General features: G+C 39.2%; 1 protein-coding gene across 1 annotated transcript; it reads right to left on the reverse strand.

The window, feature by feature from the left end:
• Positions 1-4: 4 nt before the first annotated feature.
• Positions 5-7,217, reverse strand: pkia (cAMP-dependent protein kinase inhibitor alpha). Its single transcript, XM_032531646.1, has 3 exons — positions 6,926-7,217; positions 5,969-6,159; positions 5-3,491 (listed from the first exon to the last, which is right to left on the reverse strand). The coding sequence occupies exons 2-3, from the start codon at positions 6,129-6,131 to the stop codon at positions 3,421-3,423; spliced, it is 234 nt and encodes a 77-aa protein (XP_032387537.1). The 5' UTR covers positions 6,132-6,159; positions 6,926-7,217; the 3' UTR covers positions 5-3,420.
• Positions 7,218-14,530: the final 7,313 nt, after the last annotated feature.

The following is a 14,530-nucleotide window of genomic DNA, read 5'->3' on the forward strand; positions in this document are numbered from 1 at the left end:
TTGACTGGCCACCATCACATTTCCTTATAATTTTAAATGTAGTAATATAATACATAGTTTATTATTTACCACTGTTTGCAGTTTGGTGCATGTTTTGTTTGCGTGTTGTAAATTCTCCCACAGTGCTACCTGTTGGCCGAATTGCAGAAGTACAACAAGACAAACTTTCCATTTGACTGTCAACCGTTATTTATTTTGTTGTGACACAGAGTAGAAAATGTGGTTATAGACGGTCAGAGAAGTACCTACACATTTTGCGGAATCATGCACCTGCTATATTTCTACATGCTGAATAATGAACAGCTGGGTTTATACAGTGTTGATGAAGCGGGTGGAAGTCACTGTTGTGCAGTCACATGGCAGTTTACAACTTGTAAACCTGATTGAATGAATAATTTAAAAAATATTTTTACTTTCCCTCTTACCAACAACACGAATAAGAATGAGCCCATCAAGCTGCAGTATTACAGTAAGATTATACTGGGGAGAAAAAAAAAAAAAACAGTTTAAACAGTGCATGCATGATGGTCTGTACAGATGATGATAATGAGATCAATTGCTTATTACACAATAAAGCAGGAATGTAGTGTTTAGGCTCAATGTTAGAGATAAAAACATCTCACACAAAGATGTTACACTTACTGGAAGCTCCACTGAGTATTGCATATCTACATTTAAGGAATAGTTTGACATTTTAGGAAATGCACTTATTAACTGCCCGAGAGTCAGATGAGTAGATCAATACCACTCTCATGTCTGTACTGTATGCTTAATATGTAACTAGAGAAAGCAGAGGTTTAGCTAAGCTGTGCTACCTAGCTAAGCTAGCTCATCTACAGTAAGTCACAAATCAAAACCAGGTTTCTAAAACAATAGGAAGCAACTTCGCCAGGAAATCAAAGCCCCAAAACAGAGAAAGGAGGAACACAGTGGGCTAATCTGTGGGCTACTAAATGAACCTTAAAAACACCAAGAAACCTATTGCAAAGTAAGAAATAGTACCGTAGTTCAAAGGGCAGAACAGAACCTTTGATACCACACCTTTCCAGCTGTCAGCTTAGCTAAACCTAAAAGACTGCTAACGGGAAAACGGCTAACCTGATTCGTTCTACGCAGGGTGGCACAGGGGGTTTACTTACTAAAGAAATCAATGACTTGACAGATAATTTTGGTAATCAAAATGATTTCATTGATTTGAAGATGCTCCTCCAGAGTCTATGATAGGAAGTGCATCCATAGTAACGGTCTGTTGTACAGTACATTGCAATGGTCTGCAATTCAGAAATAGTTTATATCCACGACATTCCAATTCTGGGATTGTTCCGGTGCCGCCGGAAATTCCACTGGATTGCACTCTTTTCGGCCGGATGTCCGTTACCTTTTGTTTTGAAAATCCAGCTGTTCCACTTAGCGCTCCCTTTTGAGGCCTTGAGAACTTTTGTTGTGTATTCTGAATGCAGCGTTTTTTTGGTTGCATCTTGGTTGCATTTGGTTTTCGGGGTTTGTGTGCTTTTCTTTTTGCATTGTTTCTGTATTTGCAGCAGCTTTTGTGTTGTGTGTATTTTTAGAGCGGTTGCTAAATGCTGCGCTTGTGTTAATGAAGATGTTTTTTAAATTTGCTTGTGTTTTATCTATTTGCGTGTTATTCATTAGGTTGCAGCGTGTTTGCCCCTCTCGGCCACTGTAGACTATACTTAACCGCTCCTCAGATCTCTGCAGGGTAAATCCAGACAGCTAGCTAGACTATCTGACCAATCTGAGTTTTCTGTTCCACGACTAACAACGACCTTTGAACGTACACATGTTCCACCCAAAATAAGTTCCTTCCCGTGGATGTTTTGAAGAAATGCCAACAAACCACAGCACGTTTTTCTCCCATCTTTTTATCCCAATGCAGTGTGGACTAGCCAGACCCTCCTCCACAGCGCTGTTAAAGAAGGTCTGTCAAAGCAAGACTAATTCAGAAATAACAGACCAAAAAAATGCTGCATTTGACCAATCACAATCCAGTATTCAATAAAGCTGTGCAGTAAGGTTAGGCATTGCCATTGAACGATAAGGGTCAGGATAACCCATTGGCCAGGGGTTAAAACCAAATCTGGTTTCCAGTACAGATCGGATAGTGACAAAGCTCACTAATTATCTCATTTATTTAATCTGTTCAAAAACTTAAGTATAAAAATGACTACTAACTTCCTGGAGCGTCCACTGGTTGCCTAGCAACTGATCCCAGCCAAGAAATAGTTTGGCATAATATGAGTTTTTGTACGACTTAAACAAACAGGAGATTCCATGTTAGTTAATGAGCTTTACGAGGGCTGGTGGGTGGATTCTGTTTCCTTCAGACAGAACCAAGCTAGCCGTTTCCCCATTTTATTTTAAGATAAGCTAACCTTGCTTCTGACTCAAGCTACATAATTAGCATACATCTTTTTATATTTAGCACATAACATTGGCATTAATCTTCTCATCTAACTCTTGGCAAGAAAGCAAATAAGCATATTTCCCAAAATTTCAATATACTCCTTTACGGTTGTGATTAAAATGGCATGAGTAGAAAAGTAAAAAATAAAAATAAATAAAAAACTATCAACATTTTAAAAGACACACACCATCATCTTTGTTAACCACTGAGCCATTGAAATATGTCATCTAGACTTACTGTAAATGTATTATTATGTATTATTGGTCGGCAGAAAACTGACATCCCACCATCCAGTGTGCTGCTTTCTACAGGACAATTTCACATATGATTGGTTGTTGTCCATCATACAAAACAGAATCAGTAAACACACCAACCAACAAATAAATTAACCAAGTCCCAGTGTTTCTGTTCGTGGGGTTTTCCAGTTTCCAGTTTTACTACAGCTGAGTAGTCCAATTCCCTCTACAGTATTGTCAAATTAAAGGAAGCACAAGCCATTAACTGGCAATATAATCTCTATCAGCATCACTACAAACATGCTAGTCCCACTGCATTACATCAGCACGTCTCAGTGGTCTTCCAAATTGCCTGCACAACTAAAAGATTCACATAGACTCACGTAGGAGCTTTCTCCTTTCATTCCAGTCATTCAGCCTTTGTGTTCATAACTAAGACTGGAAGTAAAATCAGCTGTACATGAGCTACAGATTTGTCTCTCTGCTTACTCCAACTCTAAAATTCCCCCTTGCCAACAGTCTGTTATTCTAGTGCACAGCAGAGCCACAGGGACATGAGAGCGCTCGGTGATCACATCGCCTCTACAGTGGATGTGGGGGGGGGTGGGTGGTTGGGGGTCAGTGCCCTGCTTATAGGCACCTCAGCAGTGGTGGTGCTACCCTCCAGCTACCAGCTCACTTTGTACCAAAGGCTTGGTCACAATGACTGCTGGATTCCATCTTGCAGCTCTCTGCCCACTGGCAGGAGTGTGGGGCAGGTTAGCTGTTCCTCTGCTCCACCTCCCTGTGGCCCGAGGAGGAGGAGATCTGGCTGTCAGTGTCGTCTCCGTCTGAAGAAAAAAAAAAAGGAGAACAAAAAGAGGGCAATTTACAGGACAGTTTATATCAGCATTTTTTTGGGATGTTTCTGACTATAATCCCTATCATCCTTTACTTTTTAGCCAAGCCAGTGGCGTGGCTCTAGGGATAGCAATGTCAGATGAGATTTCAAATTTGCCAGACACTCTTTGTTTATGACTAAACACCCGCAAAACTAATTCAAGATGGAAGCTTTAAAATGCTTAATTAATCCCATAATGGAGAAATTCACAATGTGCAAGGGATTGTGGAAAAAAAGTACAAAAAAGACAAAAGATCAACAAATAATACATATACATTCTTTTTTGCTTTTACTGTAGAAAACCGCTAACAAGGGAGTTTCCCCACTGTGGGATGAATAAAGTATTATCAAATCTAATAGGTAAAGAGACTAAATAGTAAAATTTATTATTGCAGTATTGCACAGTCACATTATTGCACGACACAAACCTAGTAATGACATGAACCTAGTAAATATTACCTGCTGAACGTCAGTATGTTGTCAACATCAGCACATTTTGGCTGTTTTTGGTATTTAGGCACCACTGTGTGACTCACAGAGCTGCTAGCATGGCTGTAGACTTAGCTCTGTTAGATTAACTAATGCCTTTTCCTGCCATCCAGAAAGCAGTTTAACAACAATGGTGTCCGAAAGTCAACTCACAGAGGATAACTGCCTTTCCATATGAAACGTCTTACCTCAGCCGGCTTCGTAATTGCCCATAAAAAAAGTAAATTGCACAACAGCACCAAGTGCTTGCACGAATATCAAAAATGATGTGCAAGCAGATCTGTCGTACAGAGCTATAGAGTACTTGAAAGCGATACTTGAGTAAAAGTACAAGTATCTTACCAGAAAAAGACTTTGGTAGAAGTTAAAGTCACCTTTTAGAATATTACTTGAGCAAAAGTCTTGAAGTATAAGATATTTACTGTACAAAGTATCAAAAGTAACTTTCTGATATTGAATGTACTTATCAGAATAAAGGTAAAAGGAAAAGGAAAGAAAACTCTTGATTATGAACTTTGTTGTGACTTCCTTATAGTAAAGTATAATATTCAGGGGTTCCACACCATCTCTAAACATCAAACTCAAAGCCCGACATCAAGAAAGACAAAAACAGAAACTAGAAAAAAAAATCTTTCACTCCAACGTACAGAAACATTTCTCACAAGTAACAAGTAACAAAGATGCTTAGGGGAAATGTAGTGATGTAAAAGTATACATTTTATTTACAAAATGTAGTGAAGTAAAAGTTTCCAGAAATAATGATGAAGTACAGATATGTGAAACATTGACCTAAGTACAGTAACAAAGCATTTGTTCTTTGTTACATTACAACCCAGACTGCAGAGCTCCTTCCTTAATGGCCTCCACAGCGGCTCCACACAGAGACCCGGTGCCGTTGTTTCTAGAATCATCCTTGTGGAAAACATTGTGACCATGACAGCGAAGATGATGTTGAGAAACGTAAAGGAAACACAAGATAAACAATATAATCTTGAAATTTTGTCTGGAACTTCTATACAGAAGTGTTATACTTTACCAGTGGTATCTTCTAACATTACATCCAGTAATCCTGAAGTATGACGATGATGTAAAACACAGAACAGCCTTCCTCTTGATTACCATTCTCTCAAACGAACCAGTTTGGTATGTTAGTGAAGAACAGTAAGGAACCCATCTCGCACCCGGCGCAGCGCAAAGCCCGATGCCGCAAAGCATTATTATGGTGCAAATCTGCCATCATAATAGCAATGTGCCAAGATACAAACGCGCCTGGCTTTGAAAGGGAATGGGAGATGACACTCTGATTGGTTTGTTGCATGTTACACCCAAAACACACCTAGGAATTAAGGAAGACACTAAGTACAACCCTTTTGAACCATGCGCCCGGCACAGGGACCCTTTTTCCAGCCGTCAAACTAGCAAAAGTGGATTTGTACACACCCTAAATGCACCTGCGCCATGCACTTCACACCGTGCGCTTAGATCGTTAAAATAGGGTCCCCGGTGTCTTGGAAACCTTGCTTTATCTGCTGCTTGTAGAATATATATTAACATTAAAGCTAAAGTGGAGGTTTCGGTCAAACCTTTATGGGATAATATTATGCTTTTTGGCTTTTTCTCTTTCCTTTATTGTGTTACATATCTTTTTTTGTGCATGCTATAGGTTTAAAAAGTGAAAAAGTCCAAAGTCCACCCCAAAGGGATTAACCATCTCAGACAGAAAAACACTGTTCACAAACTATGTAATATGGATATGTGTTATGTTATGATATGTTATAAGGCTTGCCTGCTTGTGTAAGCGTATGGAGCAATTAGTCAACAATCAAACACATTAAAAGAAACTCTTACGCAATGCAACTGTTTCATCCCTGACAGAGGACAGATCAGATAAATAAGATACAATACACTGCAGTATAGTAGTAGTAGCAGTAGTTTTACCTCCACCTCCTGCGTTGATGTGCAGCTGGGACAGAGACAGGGTGAGGGGCAGTCCTCGTCCCTCGGGGTCGGTGGGACTCTGCAGGATGTCGTGCATGGCGTTCCTGCGTCCCGTCCTGCCAGAGGCGATGAAGTCTGCGTACGTGGCCTCAACATCAGACATCGCTCGTGCATTGTTTGCACAGCAACACCTACAAGAAGAGCAGCTGGAGGTTAGGGCTGGGCCATATGGAGAAAATCAAATATCATCACATTTCCTGTCTAAATACCTTGATGTCAATATTGTGACAATTTTATAGGATTGACAATTGGTGTTTTAACAAAATATTATTAACACAATAAGATTTTTGATAAATAATCATCAAAATGTTCAACTGCATCACTTTACTCTAATGCAGCCTTCAAAACCAGGAAAAGACAACACTTAATATATTACAATTTTACGATATCCAAAATCTAAGACGATATCTAGTCTCATATCACGATATTGATATTGATATCAATATATTGCCCAGCACTACTGGAGGTTCCGCTTCTCTCAGAGTGTGCAAATGAATGTGCTATTTCTCATTCTCCAGACAGAGTGTTTATGTGCTACCAATCAAGTTGGGCAAAGTTGCTTGAAAGCCCCTATATGTCATATGCACATGTTTTATGAGACATGTCATTCTTCAAATATTGCTATCACACCTGACTGACATAACACACGAAAGCCCTTATAGGACCACTTGTTTCGTTTTTAACCAGCATTTTCCTATATCTGAACAGTTGTGCTTTTCATTAATTTATATATAGCTTTACAGCCTGACGTAGTTAGCTCTCATGCTAACCAGCCCGTGCATAGTAAGACCCACAAGTCAAGAATCAGGTAACGTTAGCCTATACAACCGGCTACTACACAAGTCAAATGAGATTACTAACTGTATATATCCAGGTCCCATTTCAACATTTCCTTACCTTCAGTGATAGCTCTACCAGTGTTGTAACTACAAGCTACATTCCTAGGGAGTGACTTAAGCTACGACATCAAATCAAACGATCCAACAAAACGAAACAAAAATATGGAAGCCGCCCTGCTTCTAGTAGGCTTAACAATCCCACGGCCTCAAACTACATATCGCGACAAGTCAATGCATGGAAATCATTCAACGATATTAATCACATCAATAGGACGCTTTGAAAAGTCCCGAGTCTATTCTCCATTGCAGTCGCATCTTCCTCCTACGTGACCAATCAACAGCCAGCATACCGCACCGGAGCGCTGATTGGACAAGAGACACAAAAGGATGAGAGGAGAGAGCTCTGAGCAGCACCAAGGTTTGTGCTGCACTCGGGATCACCTCGTAAATCCTAACTACATGATAAAAATATAAATGTATCTAAAAATCGATGATGTTGTTGGCTATTCGACACACACATAATGAACGTACAAGCACTTGTAGATAGGCCACTTACACTATTATACTAGTACAGTATAAACTATGTAGTATAAACTTTATAAAATGCACAGTAGAGAGACTTACATCATACATTATAGAGAGGCATACATCTAAACAACAAGAAGTGAGATATACATCCCCACAAATCTTTCTTGCACTTATAATGGAGTACATTTTTTAAGTGGTGAGATTAAATAATTTGAACAAACAAACAAAGGAGGGTTTACTGTTCCTCCATTTGCTACAATGAATATATTTACCCATAGAATGATCATATAAATTACGTCAGAAACAGATGAGTTTAAGTGATCCATATAGAAAAATGAGAAATGTCAAAAGTTGGAATGCAATTTATTTTACGTTTTATCCATCTGGTCTACCTAACCAAAATCTTTTTGACACAGGGCATGAGAAAAATAGGTGTTCTGTTGGTCTGTCACATTACAAGAGGTACCAGGGTCTCAATAGAAACACTATGCTTTTGCAGACTAATGCAGATTAGCATGGTTTGGGCTGAAAAACATGGGAAACAAAAGTCTGCGTTAATTGGTTAGTTTATTCGTGGCCTAGCATAGTTCAGAGCATGCAGCGTAATATGCTTTACAGTGGGAACTAAAAACAAAAATATAAACACAGGTAAAATCGCAGATTTAAAAGGAAAAATAGAATACAAATTAAAAAAAAGGAATCATATACAATAAAGTGGATTAATGTGGAACAGTATGTCAATACAAACCACGTATTTTATTTGCTCTGAATTTATAACGCCTATATTTCCCACAGCACTTGAAGGCAACCAAAAGCTAAGGTAACTACAATAATAGCAGCCAGCGTTTACCCTTTTATTGACATCATATGCATGTTTTCATTCTTTTCACAGATACTGAATATACAACCCATGTGATGCAGTGGAGGGTAAACAATCTGAAATACAGCTTGCATTCGAGATTAGAGTTAGTGTGTGTGGAGGATATTTACTCTATGATGATGTCAAATTAGAGCGAAAACAAGATAATGCCAGGAGATAACTGTTTGCAATACCGTTTCCTACCACAGGATGGCGCTGCTGTCAGCATGAATAAACAGCTACCTGTTATCTGGATCCACCACCACAAATCTGAAGAAAAAAGCTCAGATGAGTGAAATAACTCCCAATGTTATTTCACTGTTGGAGCCAATCAACACAAATCTTGTGGCTCTAAAAATGCAATCGTCATGCGAGGATGCGGTACTAAAAGGTCATTTCTGAATAATTTTAAGTAAGGATAATTGATCTTATATTGAAATCCCCCTATATTGTACTCAATGTAATAGTTCCAACTACAAAACCGCTCCTGTGGAGATGGCAGGGTTGACGCCAGCACCCATTCATCTTGTAAAGCGGCTTTTCTGTAACCAGCTCATTCAACCGTGCTGCACCCAGTGACATATTACAGGATCATGTTATTTCCCTTTTGGAATCCAACATCCAATGCCCTTCTTCAACGCATCACTTTTTATAATAGCTCCATCTGTATTGCAAAGATAAAAATAGGGATGATTCCAGTTTCCTCCTGATGTATTTAAGATAAGACAACAGGTGCAATGTACAAAAAATAAAATAAACTTGTTGACCTTTACACACATGACTCCAGCTTAAACAGTGATCCGTATGAGCATCTTTGACTGTGTTGCCGTGGAAACATCTTCTCTTCTTTGTGCTTGTGGTGCGGGGATTCAGCAGGACACATTTGGGAAGTTTAAAAAGGAATGCGGCAAAGAGTTGAGATCAGATCGCTCTCTCCCCCCCCCGATGCTGTGCACTGGTGACAGGATCCACAGAGGCACAGCTCGCTCCTTCCCCGGCTGTCTGTACTGCTGCGCTTTACCTCTATTATTTCCCTTTATTTTATCATACATGTCTTCAGTTGCACCTTGTCTTTCTGTGACTGGTGTCTTCACTACACCCTGCTCCACTCAATCAGAAATACTGGTCCATAAAACCTGCATAATTAAGACATTAAGCAGCTGTTAGTCCTAACAAAAGAAATATTGGCCTACTGTACATGGCAGTCAAGAGAATAGATATATCAGGTTGTTAAAGGGCTGTGTCGTGTAGCATAGCTATAGTGTCAGAAAAGAAAGGAAGGCAGACATCTTGAATTCCAGAGTTTGTATTAATTTCAAGTGTGCCAAATAGACATGTAAATGAGACTTGAAATAAAAAATGCATTCTAAACACTATCCAAAGAAAACTGTATAATAAAAATATCAAAATCCATTCATACCAAATAATTAAAAAAATGATCTATTTTTGGCAGCTTGGCTTCTTGGCTATACTCTGTTCAATCAATCAGTTCTTTCCTCTTCATGGTCCACGGCAGTACAGCTTCTTTCCTCTCCCAAGCAGCAAATGGCACCGCCTTTATAAGGTTCTCAATCTACCTCGGGCACATGAACCAGGGGTGATCCTACAAAACATTTCAAACAGAAAATTAATAATTACAAAATCTCCACAAAGCTAGGTACACTCTGTGCTCCACTACACAATAAACATACATGTTTGAGGTAAGTAACTCCTCAAATGACCCCTAGAATGCATCAAACAAAAATATAAAATATCTCTACACACAAGAAACCCCCATCAGTTGGTTCGGCCCAAAGATGTCAGTGATGACATCATCAACACCACAAATACACAGGAAATGCTCACGGCTCAAAACATTCCTTAATGGTGGACTAGAGAAAGTTACAAAAAAGGTGAGTCTGAAGAAACAAATGCAACTTCCTAAATCTAACTGAAACTAAACTGTGGTGGAGTGGTCAATGGACAAATTTAACAATTTTAACACAAGCAAACCTGGGATAGTATGTGCTGAAATGTCACACAAAACAATGGTGAAATGATAGCAAACTCAAAATGAATACAGTATGAAAATAGCTAGTTCAATGTGTGAAATAAATGTAGGCAAATTGTAGGCACTTTGTTTTTCTTCCCTTCATAGCCACTAGTTTCTACTTCTATCTCAGAGGGAAATGTACTTTTTACTGCTTTACATTTATTTGACTGCTGTAGTTAGCGTTAGATTAAGATTTTACATAAGAAAAAAAGTACATATCTATAAATGATGACAACATGCTGATAATAAATCAGTTGTTCCCAAGCTCTTGGGCTTGTCACCCCTTACAAAAAGCAGCACTTGTGATATTTTAGTTGTATGAGTTGTTAGCAGTTCCACCAGAGTGATGTCATCAGGAGCAAGGTTGACGCCGCCTGCCGTGACGTACGTTTGTGTGATTGATAACATCCGTCTACATTGGATCTCCCTCCTTAATAGTCTTGTATTCTCATCATTCTTCCTGATCAACTCTTCCTGCTTATACAAAATTTCCCCGTTGTGGGATGAATAAAGTATAATCTAATCTAATCTAATTTATGTTGACATCATATTGGACTTGCTTCCTTGCTTATTAAGATGACCATAGCATTAGGGGTAGCTCTAGTTGCTTCTCTGTTAGTCTACATCTACGACATTCTACCTCCGGGATTGCTCCGGTGCGGCAGGATATCCATTACCTTCCGTTTTCTTGGTGTTGGAACTTTATGTGCCGGTGGATTTCCGAGGACTATGGTTAACTGCTCCTCAGATCTCTGCAGGTTAAATCCATATAGCTAGTTAGAATACCTGTCCAATGTGAGTGTTCTGTTGCACGACTAAAACAAACTTTGAACGTACACACGTTCCACCCAAACAAAGTTCTTCCTGATGCTATTTTGGAGCGGCAGTGGTGCTCGGTTTAGCGCTTAGCACCGCCCAAGATGATTGTAATCGGTTTAACGAAATGCCAAGAGAACGTTTTTCTTGCATCCCAGAATGCTGTGTGGACTAGCCAGACCCTCCTCCGTGGCGCACTGGAGGAAGGTCTGGTTATGCGAGACTACTTGGCGGTTAGCCTATTTTGCTAGCCTTTACTGTAGTCACCGAGTTAATGCATTCTTGCCAACTGTGTTATTTGTGTTAACTCTTCCACCTTTGCAGATGGTCTACGTCCCTTGTTGGTCATCCTTTCGTGTTTTTCCGTGAATGGCCGAATGGTTGTGCGGCGCTTTATACTGTTGCTGCTGCAAAGAATTGTGGGACGGCGTTATCTCCTTTCACAAGGCATGGTCCAGTGTATCCTATGCAAAAGAAGGTAATAAAAGAACCATCGGATCAATTTTTCCTATCACTTTGACATTTTGAACGGCTTATGTCATGGCTGCCGCAGCCACTACCTCCGGGTCGTTTCACTCTCTTAAAACCTTTCGAAGCAAAATTGACTTTTTCACCGCAAGCATGGTGTCTCTTCCAGAGCGTCAATGCTGCCAGTTGCAAACGTAATCTTCAGACGCATGCTAATAATGACATTCAGTTTGTCTTACACATTAATGTCTAACAATCCTTTAATGTCATATAAAATGATTTATTGTCACAGTTAATTTTACTTTTACTTTTGATGCTACTTTTGATAAGCGTTTCTGTTAATACTTTTACGTAATTGGGATTTTGAATGCAGGATTTTTACTTGAAATTGAGTATTTACATGGTTGTATTAGTACTTAAGTAAAGGATCTGAACACTTTTCAACTCTGGTTTTAACAGGAGGGATTACACGCTCTGTGAAGTGAAGAAAATCGGACCTGTTTGGACTGATGATGCCCAAACAATGGATGAAAGGCCTGGTGCTCAAGAAAGCAAGAGAAACAACATGTTTACTAGCATGAGGATCTCTAGTTGCTGTGCTCCCTGTTGTGTAGGCTACACTCCGTTAGGACTGTATGGTTTGTGGCAGTTGGGAGTGGATCCGTACAACTTGCAGTGTCTTCCGACAGTATCGTCAGTAAACTTTAGTTTTCACTCTAGCTGACAAAGATCCTCTCTGCCCAGAGCTGCTTCCTGTCTCTTTGATTTTTTTTTTTTTTTTTTTTTATGGTTAACCTTCAGATGGAGGATTTTTTTTTTTTTTTTAAGCTGCCTGTACAAGAAAAGGACATGAATCAGACCTCAGCGAAGGCATTGTTATGTTTTATTCACTGCAGAAGATGTGGTTAGCTGTAACCTGAGCAGCCCTGAGTCTACACAAGAATTTATCAGAGGAGGAGCTCCTCTGGAGATTAGAACTAATCTCTGCATTAATCTCACTTTGTAAACTTTAATTAAGGCCAAAAGCACTACTTATTATAGTGCATTAGTTTACTGGGACATTTGGATGATAAAGTTGGAATAGGTTAAATATATGGATTTATGTACTTTTACATTTTTAAGGTGGAACAGAGACTTCAAAATTGCATCATTATCGAGGAGATAACGCAGCGATGCATTAAATAACGGATCAGCTAAAAATGGAAGTGAAAAACAACAATGGTCACTCCAGAGCAGGCCTGTACGATTAATCGTTATAAAAATAACTTTTAAAAACTACTACTTTTTTCTGTTTTTAAAAAGTGCTCCAAGCGCTGCAGTGCTCTTCCTTCTCTTCAGTGAAGTCTCTATGGTTACAGGCTTGTGGCGATGCACAATGTGCTGGAGGTGTTTGGTACTGCCAGTTTGTTTTGTTTTGTCATAGTTAAAAAAAAAAATCGTGGCAGAGAATCGTGATATCAATTCTAAGCAAAAAAAAATTGTGATTTGTATTTTCCCCCGGATCCTGCAGGCCTACTCCAGAGGTGTGAAAATCCCCCAGAATGCATTGCAGTTATGCATTTGGTGCAAGAGTCATGGTTAGCGTCAGTTACGTACAACCGCTAAAACTGCTGTTGCTGACCGCCAAAGAAGGACAAGATAGATAAATGTGTTTCAGTTTTTTTGTTTCCTCATTGTTAGCTTGATATTTTACTGAAACATGTAATAAAACTAATGCCAATTAATATTTACTGTATGTTTTATTTACTAAATAGTTGGATGTGTGATTTCCTAATTTCCAAAATTATCTGTAAAAGCATGGAAGATATTCTGTTTTTGCGAGATGTACACATTAAAATGATTAATCATGATACACACATTTCTAAAAATGAAACTCAAGCAGCTTATTACCAAACCTCACTGAAATGAGTCTGCTGGTATGTATGTGTAAAAAGCAGTTATAATACTTGTGTCAACATTTGTATAGCACCTTTTGTACAATAAATAGGCCTACTGTACAATAAGGAAATTGGATTACATAAGCAGACATGGAATGAACATTAAAACGGGGATAGAATGCGATAATTAATACATTCGATGGATAATAAAACACACTTGAAGCAATAAAGCCTACAACTGGCAGTCGCAAGTGTGTTCCATTTCACTCCCCTCCCGCCTGCTGAGTTCCCCTCTGCTCTCCAGGTGGCCTCCGTGCTACGCATGCTAGGGCATGTTGAAAAACCAATAAAACGCAGTGTCAGCATACTCCCAATGCAGCCTACTATCACCAATTGGCGTATGGATAACACAGCAATTTCTTAAGTAAATTTGCCTTTGGTGTGTCATTTTACGTTAAATCTGTCACTCGTCACTGACCAAATAAAAAAAATAATCTCCATGCTGAGGCCAAGCAGGTATGTTCACCATCTTAGTTTAGTGTGTTAGCATGGTAACATCTGGGAACTAACACTAAAAGTACAGCTGAGACTGATGGGAATTTCAAGAAAATCAGAAGATCATAATTATTACAGTTAATCCGGGGGGGGAAACGAATGACTACAGCCCACCCAGCAGTTCACTTAAAAACATACATGTCAACCTAGTGGTGGGATCAGCAAAGGGAGTTATTTTCTGTTCAACATTTCATTTTCAATCAATGCAATTTTGTTGAGATATCTCTGCTGCTAGCAATGGCTAAAAACAGGAAAAATAAGTAGAGCCCACACAGCAGAAGCTCCTTGCTTGACCTGAAAGTCAGCTTTGCTTAATTTGCATGTTGAGATTCAGAAATTTAGATAACAAGCATGCTCATTAATACCAGGTAAATGCAAAGGTCTGCGATTTCAGATGTCATTACCGAGATATCCAAGGATCAGACGTTAATATATGTAAATGGGGGTTTATAAACCAACCTTTCAAGTCATGTATGGGAATATATACCAGTACAGGCCAAAGGTTTGGACACACCTTCTCATTCAATG

This window comes from Etheostoma spectabile, chromosome 12, assembly GCF_008692095.1.
Source record: "Etheostoma spectabile isolate EspeVRDwgs_2016 chromosome 12, UIUC_Espe_1.0, whole genome shotgun sequence".
In the NCBI taxonomy this organism is placed as follows: Eukaryota; Metazoa; Chordata; class Actinopteri; order Perciformes; family Percidae; genus Etheostoma; species Etheostoma spectabile.

Bases quoted from the DNA above. Each gene is read 5' to 3' on its own strand.
- pkia (XM_032531646.1), bottom strand. From the start codon at position 6,131: ATGTCTGATGTTGAGGCCACGTACGCAGACTTCATCGCCTCTGGCAGG. The intron at 3,492-5,968 runs GTAAAACTACTG...TTTTTTCTTCAG, and splicing joins CATCAACGCAGGAGGTGGAG to ACGGAGACGACACTGACAGC.